The 19572-nt window shown below is 36.6% G+C and overlaps 4 protein-coding genes across 4 annotated transcripts; 2 read left to right on the top strand and 2 right to left on the bottom strand.

Annotated features, from left to right (window-relative positions):
- Window positions 1-707: 707 nt before the first annotated feature.
- Window positions 708-4075, bottom strand: LOC103327920 (ras-related protein RHN1-like). Its single transcript, XM_089049861.1, has 7 exons — window positions 3772-4075; window positions 3017-3094; window positions 2752-2919; window positions 2309-2357; window positions 1731-1792; window positions 1427-1556; window positions 708-1031 (listed from the first exon to the last, which is right to left on the bottom strand). The coding sequence occupies exons 1-7, from the start codon at window positions 3808-3810 to the stop codon at window positions 931-933; spliced, it is 627 nt and encodes a 208-aa protein (XP_088905987.1). The 5' UTR covers window positions 3811-4075; the 3' UTR covers window positions 708-930.
- A 3848-nt stretch (window positions 4076-7923) lies between these two features.
- On the top strand, window positions 7924-9621 carry LOC103327919 (Late embryogenesis abundant (LEA) hydroxyproline-rich glycoprotein family). Its single transcript, XM_008230293.2, has 3 exons — window positions 7924-8566; window positions 8707-8775; window positions 9289-9621. The coding sequence occupies exons 1-3, from the start codon at window positions 7997-7999 to the stop codon at window positions 9289-9291; spliced, it is 642 nt and encodes a 213-aa protein (XP_008228515.2). The 5' UTR covers window positions 7924-7996; the 3' UTR covers window positions 9292-9621.
- A 4898-nt stretch (window positions 9622-14519) lies between these two features.
- On the bottom strand, window positions 14520-16199 carry LOC103327918 (uncharacterized). Its single transcript, XM_008230292.3, has 2 exons — window positions 15899-16199; window positions 14520-15263 (listed from the first exon to the last, which is right to left on the bottom strand). Exons 1-2 carry the CDS (start codon window positions 16071-16073, stop codon window positions 14602-14604), a joined length of 837 nt encoding a protein of 278 aa, XP_008228514.2. The 5' UTR covers window positions 16074-16199; the 3' UTR covers window positions 14520-14601.
- A 1598-nt stretch (window positions 16200-17797) lies between these two features.
- On the top strand, window positions 17798-19143 carry OFP14 (ovate family protein 14). Its single transcript, XM_008230291.2, has one exon. The coding sequence runs from the start codon at window positions 18065-18067 to the stop codon at window positions 18938-18940; it is 876 nt and encodes a 291-aa protein (XP_008228513.2). The 5' UTR covers window positions 17798-18064; the 3' UTR covers window positions 18941-19143.
- The last annotated feature ends 429 nt before the right edge of the window (window positions 19144-19572 follow it).

Raw genomic sequence — 19572 nt, 5'->3', positions numbered from 1 at the left:
AGTTGGCACGTAGCTTTAACATATTGGTCATTGGAGGGCATGAGATACGAGTACGTTACATGACTAGGAACGAGCGAGATTGATACATGTTTGTATACAACCGGTATCCCTTAATTACGTAGCTTTTTATTTTGAAAAGAAGTTGGCAACCTAGATCTTTTAGATAAAAGGGTAGATGGTACAAAACACACACAAGATGAAGAAAAAGAAAGAGGAATAAGCCCTTTACAGATGAGCAGATCCATCCAACCTAACATGTATGGTGGAACCAACTTCTACTTCAAGCATTGGATCTTCTATCTCAGATAAGAATAGCGTTAAGTAATGTAATAGATGGGCTAAGACTTTAGATCAAGCTTAGTCAATTTCCACATCTTGCCTCGGTTTCGTGCTTGCGCAAGCTTTTCTGTTGTTGTCTCCAAATAGGAAGAAGAACAACTCTATAACAATAAAGAGGTAGTTAGGGGCCAATTTGGCAAACATTTTGTTTTTGGTTTGTCTTGTGTTAATTTTTATCTATTTCTCTCATTTAATTATAGCGGACCATTTTTATCTTCGTAAATACGGTATCAAAGAAATAAATCATGAGGTCATATGCTGAATAAATTTATTCATTTCCATTTGTTCTATCATATATGTTTTGTTGGTGAGGGCTCTATTTCCAATTTATGCTTCATATGGTTTCTATGAACATAAGTCACATAAGATGATCAAAGGCAGCATGGATATTCATATTCTGCAGAGCTTATACGAATTTACAGATGTTACAAGTTTGTTCTTAAACTTTTGAACACTTTAGGTAAGTACTTCTTTGATTTCCTGTGAGCAATTTGTTGAGACACCCTCTTACACTTTGAAGAAAACAACCCCTGAATCAATAAGAGGCAAAATGGGATCTTTCAAGAAACAGACTGCCGCAGTGCATGGTCGTCACCCCAAGCAACAAAATGACTTTCTTCTTCTGTCTCGTGTTTCGTTGATTAGATTCACTCCGGGAGGCTTTGAGGGGCAAGCTCTTGCTAATCTCTTTGCTGCATAGGTGGAAAGGAACATGATGTGTAAGCATTGCACATCTGAAATTCTGAACACTAAACTCTGAATGTTAGAATGAAAAATAGAAAATAGAAGACCTTCAAGTTAATACTATCATTGTACCTGAAGCATGCTAGACCAAACAAATTAAATTTTCTGAATGCCAACAATTCTACATGGTCCTAAGTCATTATGATTGATACAACTCTACGCGAACAAGTCTGGACTCATGCCGATTTTTTCTTTGCTGCAATTCAACTTGCATAGAATTTGGATTACAAAAATAATGTCTAATGTTTGAAACAGTAAATTTCCCTCGTGATGACCCTGCTATCCTTAGGCAATGTTGTAAGTGAACCAGATTTTATCCTCAGATAATAATTCCGAAAGTTACCTATTTCATGGAATAGCTCATTGATATTCTGTGCAGTTTTGGCTGATGTTTCCAAGAAAAACATCCCGTTGTCTTGAGCAAATTGCTCCCCTTCCTGCAATCCAATTACAAGAAAAATAAAACACGAAACCTTTAATTTAAATACAAGTTCCAAACTAACAAACATCAAAACGTTATTGTGCATCCAGATCTAATAGTCAATATGACTGCAAATAAGTTCATCTTACTACACACTCATGCAGATGGAAAGAAGGAGCGAAAGGGAAATTGTGGAGAAGCTGTTGCAAATACCTCATTTCTCGACCTCTCTTTTCGCCTCCAAGTCGCACTTATTTGCCACCAATGCCATCACTAAGCTTAAATTCCCTGGAAAGGGTGATAAACAATGCATCATGTTTCATTTCAAGAACAAAAATCATTCCAGAATAAGCACAGTGAAAATACCAATTATTTTTCAAAAACTGAAAAATCATCCCAAAACACACTTACTACTTTAATATATAACATAGGGTCCACAGACATATGTGCAAGAAAAGATCTAAACCAGGCTGTTTCAAATTGTACTAGCCAGAGAAAAGCAATCACAATTTGTGACAGCAGAGTGTAGGCAAAAAGACGTATCAGGGCATGCCACAGATTGAAGATACAAATAATACAATTTTAAACCAGAAAAGTTGACAAACAGCCTGAAAATTTCAGATGAGAATAGGAACTAAGGAGGAGATACGCAAAAGCAAGGTTGGTTTGTTTAACTCTTTCTACATTACATACGTATAGGGCAACCGTGTGAGTAAATTGGTATCTTGGTTTTCCATATTTAACACAGAGTTTAGAAAGGAAAAACATGGTAAGAATACAACTTTTCAATTTCTATGGTCTCACCTTGCCTTTGCAATTCTTGAACCCATTTTTTGGCTCGAGTGAACGTATCCTGAGGAAAGTGCACATTCTAATCAGTGAACCATATATAATTGCAATATAGTATAACTGAGTATTGAATTGAAAATACCTGCCATCACCTTCAAATCTTCAAATCAGAATTTACAGCATACAACTTGCAATCATATTCATCTAGACACTAAAGAATAGTACCCTAAATAATTATATACCTTCGGAATCTGGATTAAAAAAAGGTGAAGCTAGTTTACTATACTCGAACAGGAAATAGGCAACTTAGCAAAATCCGATATATGTACATCATAAGTCAGTCATCAGCTGTTGCATACATTACACAAGCACATATACTCTTTTAAAATTTTAAGAAAGAGAGGGTGGAATTCATTAGAATGAATGAACAAAACATAAGGAGTTTGGTTCATAGGTACCGTGCTAGAGATGTCATACACGACTACAGCGGCTGCTGCACCACGATAGTACATAGGAGCTAAGCTATGATACCGTTCTTGTCCTGCTGTGTCCCATATATCAAATTTCACAGTGGCTTCACTTAAGGACAGTATCTGAGTGAAGAAAGCTGCTCCTATTGTTGGTTCCTGCATGAAAACAAGCACCGAGATCCTCAGTTCTGAAATTTCACATAAATAAGAAAAAAGGAGAGATTTTATTGAAAATACAGAGGTCAACAAAAACCTGGTGATCAAAAAACTGGCCTTTGACAAATCTTAATACCAAGCTGGTTTTTCCAGTTCCCATGTCCCCTAGAAGCACCTGAATAAGAAACATTCAAGAAATGTAGAAATGAGCTGTGTCTTTATGAGACAATTCAGCTAACTACAAATGAAAATCGACATTGTACTACATTCTTGTAACTTGTAAGCACTGCTCTCATCAAGGAAGTAATGCAAGAAAAGCCAAAAGGTTCTCCTAATATGCTATTAATTCAACCTGAGAGTCTATGCTTCTCAAAATACAGGTAAGAGATCAGCTCTTACAGAAACTACTGGACAGTCTTAGAGTAAGAATGGCACACCTACAAATGCTGGTGTATGCTGATATAAAGTCTGCTGTTTGAATTGCCACACTGCTTTGTACTTATTTCTTTTTCTTTTTTTGGGGTGCAAATCATGAATTGGGGCATTTCAAAATGGTGGAGCCTCAACTCAGCACTTCTGTGGGGTTTAATTTTTCCAGCATGCAGTTAGAAAAAAGAAAATGGATATCTACAATTTACATCAAATTTTGAATTCTAGGCAATACACACAATAAGGTTCTTCTCTTAAGCAATTGGAATTAGAGAAGTCAACAGATTATAGCACCAACCTATAGTAGCAAAAATGCTAAAAGGGTTATTGCACAGATTGTTAAGGGATTGAAAAGAACAAATAAAATTAGAAAGAATACTCAATGTAATGAATTGGAAATAAGAAAGGGTAAGACATACCCACCAGTTTGGCTTGTATGATCTTGTTGCCAGGCCTGGCCATTTGACCACCTTGATCAAAATTGTCCAAAGTTGAAGGAAAGAGAGGGCTTTACAGAGAGAGAGAGAGAGAGAGAGAGAGAGAGAGAGAAGTTGCTGTTGTCAAAGAGACATAAAAGTTGTATGTGAATTTTCATAGAAAATTAATAGATGGAACTGGAAATTGGACAAGAAAAGAAAACACTCAATCCCTAGCAGTGGACTGGTAGTTCTGTAATCTGTTGACTGGTAGTTTTGTTGCACTTCTCCAATCTCAATGAAGAAAGCTTTGGAAATAAATGAAGAAAGCATTCCTTGTGGGCCCATGTGTCTTTGGTTTAGAGAAAGACTTTTATGTAATGGGTATAGCAGTTTGCTATTTTCTATCAATGATCAATAACTGTGAGATAACGTTTCAATATGTCATTGTGTTATTGGTTGGGATAACACTTTCATGCAACAGAGATAACACTTTTTACTATACCCGACTAATGATGCAATGATATGAGATAATTTTTTCACGTTATGTGTTATTAATAGAAAAACAGTCTATCCCCGTTAGAAATAAGTTTTTCTACTTCACAAGGGCCTTATTAATTATATGAGTCCATCGGGTATTATGTGACCTACTGAGTACTAACTGGGTGCTGCATAGATTGGAGATATTGTATATGAATTGTACCCAAAATTCATGTGCTGGGTCGAAGTTATATTTTATTTCTCTTATGCTATCAAAATCATGCACTCTGAAAAAACAAAAAGAAAATTGATGGATGAATAGAAAACAAAAAAATTATTATTTCTTGATCTTAACACTTAAACAGAAAACAAAAAAATTATTAGAGAATATTTAAAAAACAGAGAGAGAAGTGCCAAATACTACATAAGCCAAGGTCAACTTGCAGAGGGTGTTCATTTTGTTTCACTTCCTGGATGGGGTCTAGGGAGGGAAAGAAGAATTAAATTTTCTTCTTGGAGCAACGCTTCACTACAATAAGAATCAAGCCCAAAATTTAGTCTATTTTGTTGTAATTTTTTAAGCGCAAGGAGTCACCCACTAGTTCTTAGTCTATTAGGTCGTGTCACGTTCGTTCGTGCTTTTTAATAATGTGTTGAACTTAATTTGATAAATTGCATTTAGATAGCTAATAAGAGTGACATAAGAGTTATTTCATATCACTCTCGAACAGTAACTAGATCGATTTATCCAATTTTTGAAGAACTGGATCATTTTATCTTAGTGCTTTATCCTTATATGGTATAACTCCAAAATAACACACAAAAGAATTAATCCACTTCGAGCAACGCTTCACTACCAACTTAATTATTAGAGAGGGTGTCGGTAATATAATTTCTAGCCTTTCCTTGGTGGTGTTTTCATTGGTTTTCTTATCCTTAAAGTAGAAGTTGAATACCTTTGCCCTTGTCACCTTGTTGCCCTCGTCAAGAAAAAGGGTGTTTGTTATTTCACACTTTTTCTTTTCCAGGGTGGCTTACAACAAATAATGAAAGGATACCAACTGCTTCCATAATCTCTTCCAAATTGATGTTCCAACTTCCAATATCTTCTTGTCATTTTTCCCCACTTCTTTTTTTCTCTCTCTCTTAAAAAAAAATAAAAATTTATTATTAAATATCTTTCAGGTTTCAGCAATGCTCGTTGTAAGAGATCAGTTTGTTTTCATTCTGAATGTCGTATGAACACTAACAATTGTTTCCATTAATTCGAGTTCTTCTATATCTTTCATCTTTCCCCTTTTTGTGTTTTATGTATTTATTTAGAGCCTTTCTATTTAAACCCCACACTTTTCTTTGTTCACCCCAATACTTAAATTACTAAGCTCTTAAGTACCCACCACTCTTCATATTAAGTTTTAGAAAAATACAAACTCCTCTACACCATATTGCTTGAGAAAGTGCCAGCGGATGCGGAGTGAGATTTTATTCCTGAAAACATGGCCTGGGGAAGACAACAAAACTTGACTTAATTTATCTCCATAGACAACTAGAACCTACGTATCCGATAGAAACAGATTTAGTTTGAGTTCATATATTCAGTTGTTTTCTTCATCAAGTGCCAAGACTATGAACAACAACAACCCAACTGCTTCTAGTGAAAGAAACCAAAAGAAAAGGACCTGCAAAGATAAACTGATATGACCAATTCAAGGGCCAAAACTTGTAATTGCCAACATACTGAAGTTCTAATTGTCAACATTCTCAATGGGGCTAACTAAATCAGTCTTCTGCTGTACATGGATTACAGCAGCAGACTACGGAAGAGTACAGGCAAAACCCTGATGCCTTGGAACATCGAAATTAGGGATTTTAGTGAACAACACAACAATGCACATATGAACAACTAGATCAAACTGTAAAAATTTGCATAACTTCTCAGCCATACAAGCTCAAAATTCAGCCAAATCAACAAAACTAAATTCACACAACCATAGTCATTTATTCATCCATGGTAAGGGGCAAGATAGCAGAGTGTGAGGTTGATGTGTTTTTATTTTATTTTATTTTCTGTTGGGTGTGTATTTAGGGATAGTTCGGAAAGATAGTGAGGTTTTCTTAAAAATTGTGAAATTTTGAATTAGAAGTTGGGTGAACTAGAATATGGGGTCAACAAAGAAAAGTGCGGGGTTTAAACATAAGAATTTTGTTAAAATAAGGTGTTTTTCGGGGAGTTTTTGTAAAAAATAGTCAAAATTTACCCCATACTTTAGTAAATGTAAGTTTTTATAAAAACTTAAAAAAAAGAAGCCAAAAACTCGTTAAATAGACTCAAAATACCCTCAAAACTAAAACCCACATGAACCTAAGAAGGAAAACCTATTAGATAAAAGTACGTGAGTGACATATCGGGCAAAGCTACACCCAACAAGAAAAGAAAAAAAAAACTGAGCTCCTTCGATTTCAAAATCTTTTCCACTAGAACCTTTGTTTGTGACCCGAAACCCATTGAATTTCACAGCCATGGCGAGCACCAAAGTTCAGAGGATTATGACCCAACCCATTAATTTTATCTTCTAGTTCCTTCAAAGTAAAGCTCACATTTAGATTTGGCTCTTGATTGAAGGCCGAATCATTGGTTTTGATGTGTACATGAATTTGGTTCTCTATGAAGCTGAAGAAGTCAGCATCAAGAAAAAACAAGAGAGTAATTGCGAAAGGAGACCTCATCTTAAGCAATATCGGATATTTTCAATTTTGCTATGGATTATTTTCAAAACTGTACTCTGAATTGTAATCCTTTTGTTTTTATTCGAACAAGTTTAGTTTTTTTTTTGGAGCGGTTCTTGTTTTACAACATTGATGACAAATGGAGTACCTTTGTTGATTAAAATGGGTGGGGTGGATTGGAGTTTGGGTGGTGGGTGTGACTTGGGGAATCGGGCCTTGAGGTTGGAAAAGTGGCTTGGGTGTGGAGGTGACAAGGTGGTGAGTTGTTGAAAGAAAGAAATAGAGGAGAGGAGTCGTGGCGACTGGGATGGGCTGGGATGGTGGTGTCTTGTTTGTTTGTTAAGTTTTTAGGTGTGTGGGTTTTTGTTTTGAGGGAATTTGAGTATATTTAACTCAGTTTTTGGCTCTGTTTGAAATTTTTTATAAAAACTGACATTTATGAAAATAGAGGATAAATTTTAAATATATATTTTTTATTTATAAAAACTCGTTTTTCGAGTGTGATAAGACTTCCATTACGATTAGGTGACTCTCAAACTGAATCCACTTCAAATCAATAGAGCAAATCTCATTTAACCAAATTGAACCATGAACCCTATTCCAATCAATAGAGCAAACCCCGCTCTCGCTCATATATGTTGTTCTATTGTAACAACGAGGTTCAAAACACATTTTTTTTAACTTTAACTTGAACTAAAAATTGCTTAATATCCTCCATAATATTATTCCCGACCGTTACCCAACTTTTTTGCTTTTGAATTAGGCTGCTAATCCTTTTTCAAACGAAACATAAACAGAAGGTACCTTGTAGCACTGATAATGATAAAAGGAACGTTAGAAAATTACATCATGTCCTATATGAAAATAACTAGGAAGTGGGAACTACGAAGCAACAGCTCTACCCCACAGGAGTTTCCCCACATCCAAACAAAACCCCTCAAAAGTGCATCCAAACAAAACCCAAAAATACTCTAAACACCCACCCATCTCCCAACCCAACTTCACACGCACAACAAAAACCCCCCATGGATACCCCCAACTCACAACCACCACCACCACCTCAATACATCCCATTACTCTCCGACCAGAAATACGCCGTTTCACCAGCATCACTTCCTCACTCCCACCTCCCACGACGACGTCGTACAATCTGCCTCGGCATCACTCTCCTATTAGTCCTAGTAGCCGCCAGCTGCTCCGCGTTCCTCTTCTGGCCGTCCGATCCCTCCCTCAAGATCGTACGGCTGCGGCTCAACAGAGTCCAAGTCCACACGCGGCCGCACGTGGCCATCGACGTGTCCATGTTAGTGACGATTAAGGTCCGAAACGGCGACGTTTACAGAATGGACTACGAGGCGCTGGAGGTGGCGGTTGGGTACAGAGGGAGGAGTCTGGGGCACGTGACGTTCCAGCGGGGTCACGTGCGGGCGTTTGGTTCGTCCTACATGGAAGCGGAGGTGGAATTCAACGGGGTCGGGGTGTTCTCTGACGTGGTGCTCCTGCTCGAGGACTTGGCTAAAGGAAAGGTACCGTTTGATACTGTTACGGAGGTCCACGGGCGGCTGGGCTTCCTGTTCTTTGAGTTCCCTTTGCAGGTACGTAAGCTTAATTAGTTTTGTAGAGTATAATTAATTAAATTAATTAAGGTTTTAAGTTGAGATTGGTTAATGATTTATGGTTAAAGAAAGAAAGACTTGGAAGTGATGTTTGTGATTTTGGTTGGGAAACTTGGCAGGCAAGGGTGTCGTGTGAAGTCATGGTGAACACAGTGAATCAGACAATTTTGCGACATAATTGTTACGAGGTGAGCAAGAGATGCATACAACCAACATCTAATGAGATTTATTCATTAATCGATATGGCATGTACATTTCGTTTGCCACATAGTGTGGTACTCAAATACCATACAAAAATATTATCTAAACGGATTAGAGCTGATTAACATAAACTCGTTACGCTACTTTTTAACTTAAGTAATAGATAAGTCGAGTTAGTGTCACAAAGATCAAACTTCTTTTACCATGTGGGTCAAACAAATTGGGTTAGTTGTACTATGTGATCTCCGGAACTAGTTAGAGTTAATTATTATCTATTAAGTAGCGATTTCGACACTCTCAATTTAACTTTTGTCACACTAAAATGAGCATTTTAAAACTTTTCATAAACTCAGAATGGAAATGCGAAAAGCTAATGTAGGAATAATATTGTCACGCATATTTCATTGACTATGCTACTGATACCATAGATATGTAAAATAATTCTTATATGCAACAGCATTTATAGATTTTGTTTTCTTTGTTTTGTGTTTGCAATGTAGTGATGAGGTTGGGCGCAGCAAGCTAGAAGCTTCAATGGGTCATGGGCTTGGTGTTTGCTCCATGCGATGATTTACACACTGAGAAAACTAGGGGCCCTGTGAAATTCACAACTCGCAACATGCATATATGCCGACTGCATGTCATGTGTGATTATGAAATGGGATATTGTATTGGTGAGGGGGAGGGCAATTTGTGTGTGTAAAATAACTGTAGGAAAACAAAATTATTCAACCCTTTCCAAAATGGGGTGAGATGAACATTTTGGATATGTAAAACAAGCTTTTTTATTTGCTTTGATTCGTTAGCCATGGAAGGATTGAACTTTATGCTAATTTCTCTCTCCTCCTCAGCAAATGTTGAGTGACTATTCACAAAATCACCACTTTAACTAGTTTGTTGGAGCACTAATCTTATGAAACTTTTGGATTCTAATATGAGGTCAAATTGGATAGGATAGGATAGGATAGGATACAAACTTAACATTATAAGGTGATTGAGCAGTTATCCCTGCACCTAAAGTTTTGTGTTCGAATTCTCTCTTTAAATATCGCTTGTATTTAAAATTAAAAAAGTATTGGCCCAAGCAACCACACAACTATCATATCAGACCCAGCAAATAAAAGAACTTTATTGCCAATTGGGCCTTCCGTTTCCCTTTGGTGCTACTCAGTGGGTAGTCCAGTCCAGCATTGCAAAAGACATGTCTTTAATGCTCTGAGCAAAGGGAATCCTTTTGGATGCTCACTGCTAAGACAGTAAATTCTTGTTCACTGGGTAAGAATTTCTATTGTTTTCTAGTTGAAAAGTCCAAGTAAATTATTGTACATAGTACATAGAGATGCTGAAGTTTCACGGCAAACACAAAACACATAATAAATATAGGGATAGGGAAGCCTCAGAGAGTGTCCCCCTTCTGCACTATAAATAGTCCCAGTAGAAATCAGCATGCACTCCTCTATTATAACTTGTTCTGAAAATTAAAGACCAACTTTGAGCTCCTCTTTCCCTTCACATTATGGACCTCAGCTACATCTGTGTGAAGAAGATGGTTTCCCTCAATGCATTGGCAATTACTAGAGATCAATCCAAGGTTCATGTGCCAGTTAGGTGGAGAATGTTGTGGAGAAAAATAAAGAAAGAGAAGAAGAGGTTGCTATTTGATTGTTCAACCAGTGCTCAACAAGTCCATGTTCCTTATGATCCTTACACGTATTCGAAGAATTTCGATCAGGGTTTGATGTGGGCAGACCCCGATTTCCTCTCTCGATCTTTCTCAGCTAGGTTTGCTGTTCCATCTAGGGCTTTCCATCAGACTCATAGTGTAGGCAGCTGATGGGAAGAAAAACAGAATGGTTGGTTGGTTGGTTAGTGTTTGATTTCTGAGTTCAGCTAGCTTTGCCCCCCCCCGCTCTCTCTCTCTCTCTCTCAAAGTATTTAATTACCGTATTAGCTTCAGAATTAAGTTATAGGAGTTGTGTAGTTTTTCATGTTCTTGATATATGCCATCTGATTATCTTTCCTTTTCTGCAATTAGTTAGTAGGTTTAGCTATGTGATATCTTGTTTTGTTAGAACTAATTAATTTCAGGAATGTATTCATCTTCTTCTTCTTATTCTCTGTCTAGAGTTTCTCTTCCTTCTTCTTTTTTCTTGATCAAGATAAACTACATCAAAAGAGGAAACAATGAGGGGAGAGCGCACAACATACGAGAAAAACAGAGAAACCGTGTCTAAAGTTACATGGCCTGTCTTTTGTGTGTGTAAAAAGCACATGAAGTTGCAAAGTTAACAGCATCTTAACAAGCAGAATATGTCATTAGTTGGGAATTATTATCCTTTTCCTGTTGAATTATTGAAAAATTTAAAACAAAACTGTGTACAATTATAATACAGTAGAGTACGTTTCTGTCTGCACGTCAATTGCAAAGCCACAGCTGCTTTTTTGGACTGCTGCTGCTGACAGAATGACTTTTCGTTATAGTCAGGAACCAAACAAACAAAACCATTAAATGCCTTGCTGCTTCCAATTAAAAAGTGTGGACCACTGCCATCTAATACATGCACAAAAAGTAGATATAAGCAAGCATGCATGTGCTTCATTCTTAGGTTGGAAGACCAGTGGGTCACTGTTTGAATTGGGATGTCCTTACTCACTCAGACCCATGTTTCATTTCAGGAAAATTATTTTCTTCTCTCAAAATTGTTCAAACCAAAAGTAAGTAGGGTTTCTAAGCATTGATGGCGTCAACACGCCTATACATATGCAATTTGTCACATCTGCCAGTGTGTATAGATCTCAAAATCAATACAGCTTTGAACAGTTGGGACTTGAATTGACAACAAAACTTGGATAACTATAATTAAGTATATGTTCTGTATTAATTGGAAATCAATTGTATGTTTTCTGAACTAGAAAATTGGCTGATAAAACTAAAGGCAGAACATAATATTCGAAACTACGGCCCATATAAGTTTGAATTCTCGAGAAATATGTCAACAATGTATATCAAGTTAAACCCTAATTCACGTGTAACTCTTCTTAGCAAATGGAGATGAAGGATCAAGGATATAATTCGTAGGCAGTTATTTTAAGTGTAGCAAAAAGACTCTTATGTTATGAAATCTTCTTTTCTTTTGTGCTTTCAATTCTGCAACTTGTTTTAATGGTACCGTTACTGGTTCGGTAGATGAGAGAATCAGAGTACGTGTAGCTGAAGAAAGGGATTCAATTTACACACACTCCTATCGTTTTCGGCATGCATGCTTTTATTGGGCAAAGTGCATAGGGTGTACATAAATGGTCCAAAGGATATCTTGAAGACTTGAATTGGTCTCATAACAAGAACAACAACTCATTTAATGATTTTGAAGGGCAGCAGGCACCAAGCTGATCCTCAGCAGCTTAAAGGCGTGACGATGGTAAATGCTTAAAGCATACTGTTCCATCCAATTTACCAGACTCACTCAACTATATTCATCAAATCCGACCAAAAATATTGAATTCGTCTGCAAAGAGATAACTACTTTGCCTTTCTCAAAAGCTTGAACTTAACTTTGCCATTCTATATGAGAAATCGTAGTCACTGTTTTTTTTTAAATAAATAAAAATAAATAAAACTTAAATGGTTAAGATGCGAACAAATAAATAACTACTATATGCCTTTAAGAGTATCTCTAATAGCCTCTTGGATTTTGAGTGCTTGATTTGGTGAGCCTCACCAGCAAAACCAGCTTGAACAGAAGTTAGAAACTAATGGCCCATCGTTTGATAACCATTTTAGTTTTCAGTTTCTAATTTTCAGTCTTCATTTATTAAAAAAACTAATCAAGCTCGAAAAGTTTGTAGTAGTGCAAATTGCGGAGAAATTTGAGTACAAATTGTCACGTAAGTCAAAAAGGTACGATTTAAAGAGTGAAATTTTCTTCTCTTTTGGAGAGGCTCTAAGGGCTACAACATGTACAAATTTGAAATTCAATTTATATTGGGATCTAATTATAGGGAACTAAACAATCTCACTGATGGCTTGGACAAACTCTCAAAATAGTGCTCTTCAAAAATATATGGTGAGCCCAAGTCCTGTCACGTTATGGGTTAATAAAGATTAGAGTTAACGAACAAACTAACGGAGGTATGAAACTGATAGGAGTGTATGCAACCAAGAAACAAACAAACAAACAATCCAAGGTTAAAAATATAGTACATGCATCAAACCCATAAAGAAAAACAAATAATTAATATTCACGAGCATGAGCATGGCTGCAACCCAAACAGAATAAGATTATGTGAGACTTTTATTATACCGACAAAAGGAAGGAAGGACAGGGCTATCTAAAATAAATTCCTGTTCTAATACTAGTAGGGGCAAAACAAGCTTTGAACAGTTGAAACTTGAATTGACAACAACATTTGGAGAACTGCTGTAAGGATGTACTGCATTGGTTAAATCAATTGTGTGCTGAAGTACAGAGTCAGCCACAAAACAGTAACAGTTGATTATATGCACATTATTACATTTCAGCTGACAGAAATGTATAAATAGCAAGAAAATTGGCTGTTAAAACTAAAGGCAGAACATAATATTAGACATTACGTAGGTACCCCCTAAGCTTGAGTTATCGGGGAATGTCAACAATGTATATTAAGCTAAAACTCTCCTTCATGTGTAACGCTACCCGGCATATGGAGATGAGGGTTGAAGGTTTCGATCATAGACAACCATTAGGCCCCAAAAGCTTTTCATGACATAATTCAGAGGAAGTTATTTTGAGTATATAACAAAAAAGACTCTTATTATCAAATCTCTTTTTCTTGTTTTGGTTCTTTCAATTTTGCAACTTGTTTTAACGGTACCGTTACTGGTTTGGTAGCTGTGATGGTCAGAGTACGTGTAGCTGAAGAAAGTGATGAAAAATAGCAACAGTAGTTTCCTCCTTTATTAGATAGCTATTATTTTCACATTTTTGTTGAGCATTTGTCCCACATTAGTTGGGATAAATGTCTAAGAACTCGTTTGGTGGTTTGGCTGGACTAGATTGGATTGGAATTGAGTCTAAGGCAGTCCTCATGAGTCTCACCTTCTAGATGAGGCTTGTGAAACATAATATGTTCGAAAGTTTACTCATTTAATAAGTCAAGTTCTAGCATTTATAAGTTCACCAAATAGTGGACATGATTAGTCCAATTTAATTCAATAATTCATTCGAAGCAGAACCATCGAACGAGGCCCTATATATCGCGAAGAATAATGCTACTCTTACCACATTTGTATACCACTTCTTTATACCATCTTATGTGGCAGCTGAGGTGAACAGTCACATCAATTAAAATTATTTAATATTTTCTTTTATTTTATGATTTATTCCCGTATTTGTTTTTGTAATTGCCTTAATTAAAATACACTTCATTAATTTAATTGATGTGGCATATAATATGGACGTGCCACATCATGTGGTATAGAATTGTGAGATAAAAATGTGATAAGTGTAGCATTACTCATATCGCGAATGGTTTGCTCTCAAACAGTGCTCTTTAAAAAGATATTTATTTACCTCATGGCTATAATCACCCACCTAACAAAGAGCTCTGGACTCAGGAGCTCTTGAAGCTGGTTGGTGAGCTTTATCTGCACCATTGCTGTTTGGACTTTCATCTAAACGTAAACGATTTAAATTTGTTGATTATACAAGGAAATCTGGCTGTTCTAAATTTTAGTAACTGTCACAAGCACAAGTTTAGGAAGAAGCACTTTTCTGTATAACACTAAAGTAGATTTGAAAACAATTCTTGACACAGTTGGAGTGATATATCCAAGGCTACATCAAAGAAAGCCCACATATAACAACTACAACATAAACACTAAAATCTATGAAAACCCCACGAATGGCTTGGTAAACCACCAAACCCCTCTCCAAGAGCTTGACTGCCTCAACCCAATTATGTCCATCTTGAGGGACTACAACTCTTTCTTCCTCTACATCCTCTCGTCTCACGAGGATCATTCGTGCCAGAACAATTGTTACGTCAGTTAGCAGTATAATGTACAGAGGCCTTGAGGCCACAACGCTCTCCGACTTCACCAAGTTCACTCCAAACAACGCATAATCAACATAAGACAACACTACCAAGAATGCTATTATGAGAGCACAGAAAATGCGCATGCTCTCCGATTCTACAATGCACGAGTTTAATCGTTTCGAAGTGAAAAACCTTGCCCTCCTATGCGTGATTGCAAGTTCTGTATCGGTTGGTGGTGCCTTTCGAACTATTGATGTGCCCAATTGTGGTTGAACTTGGGTGGTGCCATCAACACCATGAGGTTGCAAAGTGTTTGTACTTATGTCACATTGACAAGATGAAGGTCCATCTTGGCTTCCAGTCTCTGCATTGTTTTGCCTTGAAACGTCTTCATTGCTAGCTCCATGTACTTCCAGCAATGTAGAATCTGCAGGGGTGCCATCTTTACCCTCAGTACCAGCTGCAAACCAGGAAAATTGATAAGAAAACCACCCAATAATTTATTCAAACTTCATATGAAATAGTAACAGTAGTTTCACATCGGTTGGGATAAATGTCTAACAACTTGCTTGGTGGCTCCGCTGCACTGGATTGGAATTGAGTCTAAGGTAGTCCTTACGAAATCAACCTCTAGATCAGATTTGTAATATACTTGTCCGATTTAATAAGTCTAGTTTCAACATTCACAGGTTCACCAAACGGTGAACAAGACAATAGTCTAATTTAATTGAAATAATCCTGTCCAGACCGAACCACCAAACCAAACCCTTTATATCGCATAATGGTTTGCTCCAATTTGTCTGTCCAACCCAAAGGCAATGACAAACCAACCCAGAGCACAAATTTTTTATTAGACCCAGAAGAGGGACAACTTGCCACCAATTGTAGATTTGTCTATAGTGTAAATTAAATTATATATTATGTATATATATATATATATATCCAATTAATTTTATAAATTAACAAAAAGTGTGGTATTTCATTAAAAAAAACACGAAACATATGATTTCACAGAGTCATAATTAAGAACATGAAAAGGGTTTGGATTTAAATAATTAAATTAAACAATAAGAAAAATTAAATAATTAATGGTACCATTGATGCGATGGGTGTGCAGAGCGCGATCGTGTGGTGGTAATGAAGGCGATGGTGGCGGTGAGGGAGGAGGGAGAGATTGGATTCGGCCGGTGATGAGAGCCATACGATCCGATTCTCTCTCTACAATTCTTCTTCTTCTCTCTTCTCTGCTCGCGTTGTTGTTCGTTGCCATCTGCTTTCCACTGATTATTGGATTCTTTCTGTGTCTATTGCCTTGCCTTTCAGCCTTTCGGCCTTTCAACGAGTTCGTGCCCGTCAGGTATTTCCGTTAGAGATCAATGGAAGGAATGATGCCTTTACGATGTCGTTTTGTGGGTCAAGAGGATAACTCTATTTACACCTACTGGACCGGTTTGGAGTTGGGCCATGAGCTAAGGTTTACATAAAAATAAATAGATAAATATTGTTGTTAAATCAGTCTTTGGTTTTATTCAATATTGCGTCCGTTTCAATTGGTTTCTAGTGTTTTGGGTGCATTCTTTATAGTTTTATATTCTTTTTTTTTTAATTTTAAAAAAATGGTTTTATTCAATATCAACATCCCTAAAAAGAATGAAATAAAGATCTAGACTCTGTAAAAATATAGTCGATAATTTTAATAAATACACCCAACGACACCAATTCTTAAGAAAGAAAGAAAAAAAATCTAAATTGGCACATGCTGAACAAATAATTAAAAGAACTAAAAAGCTTATTAGAAAATGAACCAACCATGCGACACTGGAGAACGCCCAATACGTGTTTTTAATTCGTATTTATTTAAGTTTTAATTGCAGATAATGTAATTCGTAATTCTGAATAATATTTTAGGTGTCACTAGTTGTATATAACCGGTAATAGGAAAAGTTTCTTATAAGAAAATAATTAAGCTATATGGAGACTTTATTTGAATTTGCCGTTTCTGTCATTACGCTAGTTTGAGTAGGGGTGTGTTTGGTTCTAAATCAGGGGTTTTAATCACTTTGTGGGTTGTGTGTGATTCTCTACAGATCAATTCTTGTTGTTGTGTTTCATTACAGAAGAGAATTTATGCATATTTGACACCATATATAGTTGCTTCGTACTTGTTCTATCCCCTCTTATCAATAAAATGACATCGTCTTTTATATAAAAAATAATAATAATAATAACAGAAAGACACTAGTATAACCAATATATATATATACTATCGTTTGACAACTGTTAAACTTGAATTCAAATATTTACAAGTCAAGAGTTTTTGGTTTTCCATGTCTCTTTAGACAGAGAAAGTCCCACTTCCAAAAAAAAAAAAAAAAAGGACAGAGGAAGTCCATGGTTGAACCCGTAAAAGCTGGATACAATTAAGCACCTAAATCATTGGGGGTAAATGTCAACCCAGATCCGAACGGTGATGTATCCACACTGTTTGCAGTTTGAAAAAACAAAGCTAAAACAACACAGATGGAAATTAAAAGCACTTTTGGAAAATTAAAAAATCAATACTCTTGGAGAATATATATTCAAATTAACAAAAGGGACGGTTATAGAATCGCAAGATTAAATGAATTGACTTATAAAGTAATTTAATCACCCCAATTTATTATCATTCAATCAAAAACTCCAGCTAATGACGTTATTAATGTCCCACATATGTTGTCCTTAGATTTAGCATTAGATTATTGAGTGTGATAGCACCACCACCTAATATTCCGATGAGATGTTATTAATCCACTCAAGTTATAACACGTGGTGAAAATACATATGCTAAGTTGTTTATTCAATTTTTTTATCGGTAAATATGCACGTGTTATAATTTAGACAAATTACTTATTTATGTAGTGTTACGATTGTGCTACGATGACATCGAAAAGTTAGCCCAGCTATACAACATATTTATAATGCTTATAGCAAACCCATCATGTTGCTTCCAAAACAGTCCTAAATAGTTTACCATGTCCAAAATTTTCAGAAATGGTCAAAATCTCGGAAAAATAGTTAAGAAATCCACATACGTTCCATTATTTCCATCCATGTTGCTCCCCAGTATCTGAAAATTCCCATCTAAATTAATGCATCCGTTTTCCAAAAACAATTGTATCTTATGTTACTTTCTTTGCTTGTTTATTTATAAACCACTCCACCTCCAAACTTTTTTCACTCAAAGCCATCGCATTCACATCACACAAAAACCTCAGAAAGAAAATGCCCAAGAAACTCCAAAAGTATCTCCGAGATTACCTCTCCAAGGTAAAGAAACCACCCCCACAAATCCTGTTTCCCTCCAGAAAATGGATCCGATCAGGTTGTAAGCACCCAAAAACCTTATCATTTGCCATCAATCGTGGCCAAAAGGAAGCCCATAACGACAACGACGATGCAGCCTCACTCTCGGATATTGATCAGTTTCTGTTCGAGAATTTCAGGTCACTTTATCTGAATGACGACGACGAAGTTGAAGACGATGAAAGTGAAAAAAGGGGTAAAGAAGTCCGTCGTACTGAGGCCTTTTGGGATAAAACTCTACGCATGAAAGAAAGTCGTGATGAGCATCACGACACTGAAAGCTCAGGCGGGGTTTTGTTTGAATCCCCTCGATTCAATATCGATCCACCCGCGGTGGATCTTTGTGGCTCTCACCGGTTCTTTGTGTCCCCTGGCCGAGCATCGAGCTCGGTCATGGAGGAGGCTCGGCTAAGCACCACCACCACGTCCGAGGACTTAGGCTCAAGCTCAATCTCAACTCCAACCCTAAATGACTCAGCCACGACGTCGAACTCTAATAACAATGATCATGCAAAAGACGTCACGCTTCCCAACGACTGCATCGCCGTATTGACCTACTCCCCGAGCCCCTACCACGATTTTCGAAGATCCATGCAGGACATGGTGGAATCCCGTCTGCGAAATCATGCAAAGGTTGATTGGAATTTCATGGAGGAGCTTCTGTTTTGCTACCTAAACCTGAACGAGAAGAAGTCTTACAGGTTCATATTAAGTGCCTTTTCGGATTTGATTGTGGATTTGCGTCAAAATTCGGACAGAAGTTCTGAGAGGTCGTCGTCGTCATCAAAATTTTGAAAATGCAAGAAAAAGGGGGTCGTGGATTTCAGCAGAGTATTTGAACATGAAGATTGGTGATACAGAAAATATTAATGTATTTTTAAGATTGTTAATTTTTTTCTGGGTTTGTTCTCGCTAGTGCTCACATTCAAAATGCTTTGCTTGTATTATAGACATGATGTAGCTTTCAAGAAAATGAACAGACTTTGTTTATCGTTTAATTTTTTGTACTTTTGTGGTTTCTGGTGAGATTTTATGGATATTTGATAAGGTCTTGTCTGTTACATGTTCCCCGGAGCTCAGATATATAGGACCTTTAATTTAATTATTTTTTGGAGCTTTTATTTTAGTATGTAGTATGATGGGCCAATGATATATATAATATATAAGGGTGACGTACAAGTGATATGGTATGCATAGTACAATAATGTGAAACAATAATTTCATAATGCCAACAGCTAAAGGAGAGAATTGCCCCATTGATCCCATACAAAAATAGTGACCCAAAGACTTGTATATCGGAAATAAAAATGTTTAGTTTCTTATATGTAAGGAGTTATTCCTCTTTGCGGACAAATCAGTCTGGCATGTGTGCATAAACTTCTCTTTTTGTACTTTTAATGCGTTATTTTTGCATGTGTCAAACTGTT

This window comes from Prunus mume, linkage group LG4, assembly GCF_029339155.1.
Source record: "Prunus mume cultivar Tortuosa linkage group LG4, ASM2933915v1, whole genome shotgun sequence".
Classification (NCBI taxonomy): Eukaryota; Viridiplantae; Streptophyta; class Magnoliopsida; order Rosales; family Rosaceae; genus Prunus; species Prunus mume.
Note: the sequence above shows the minus strand (reverse complement) of the source record. Positions and strands in the feature narration are given on the sequence as shown.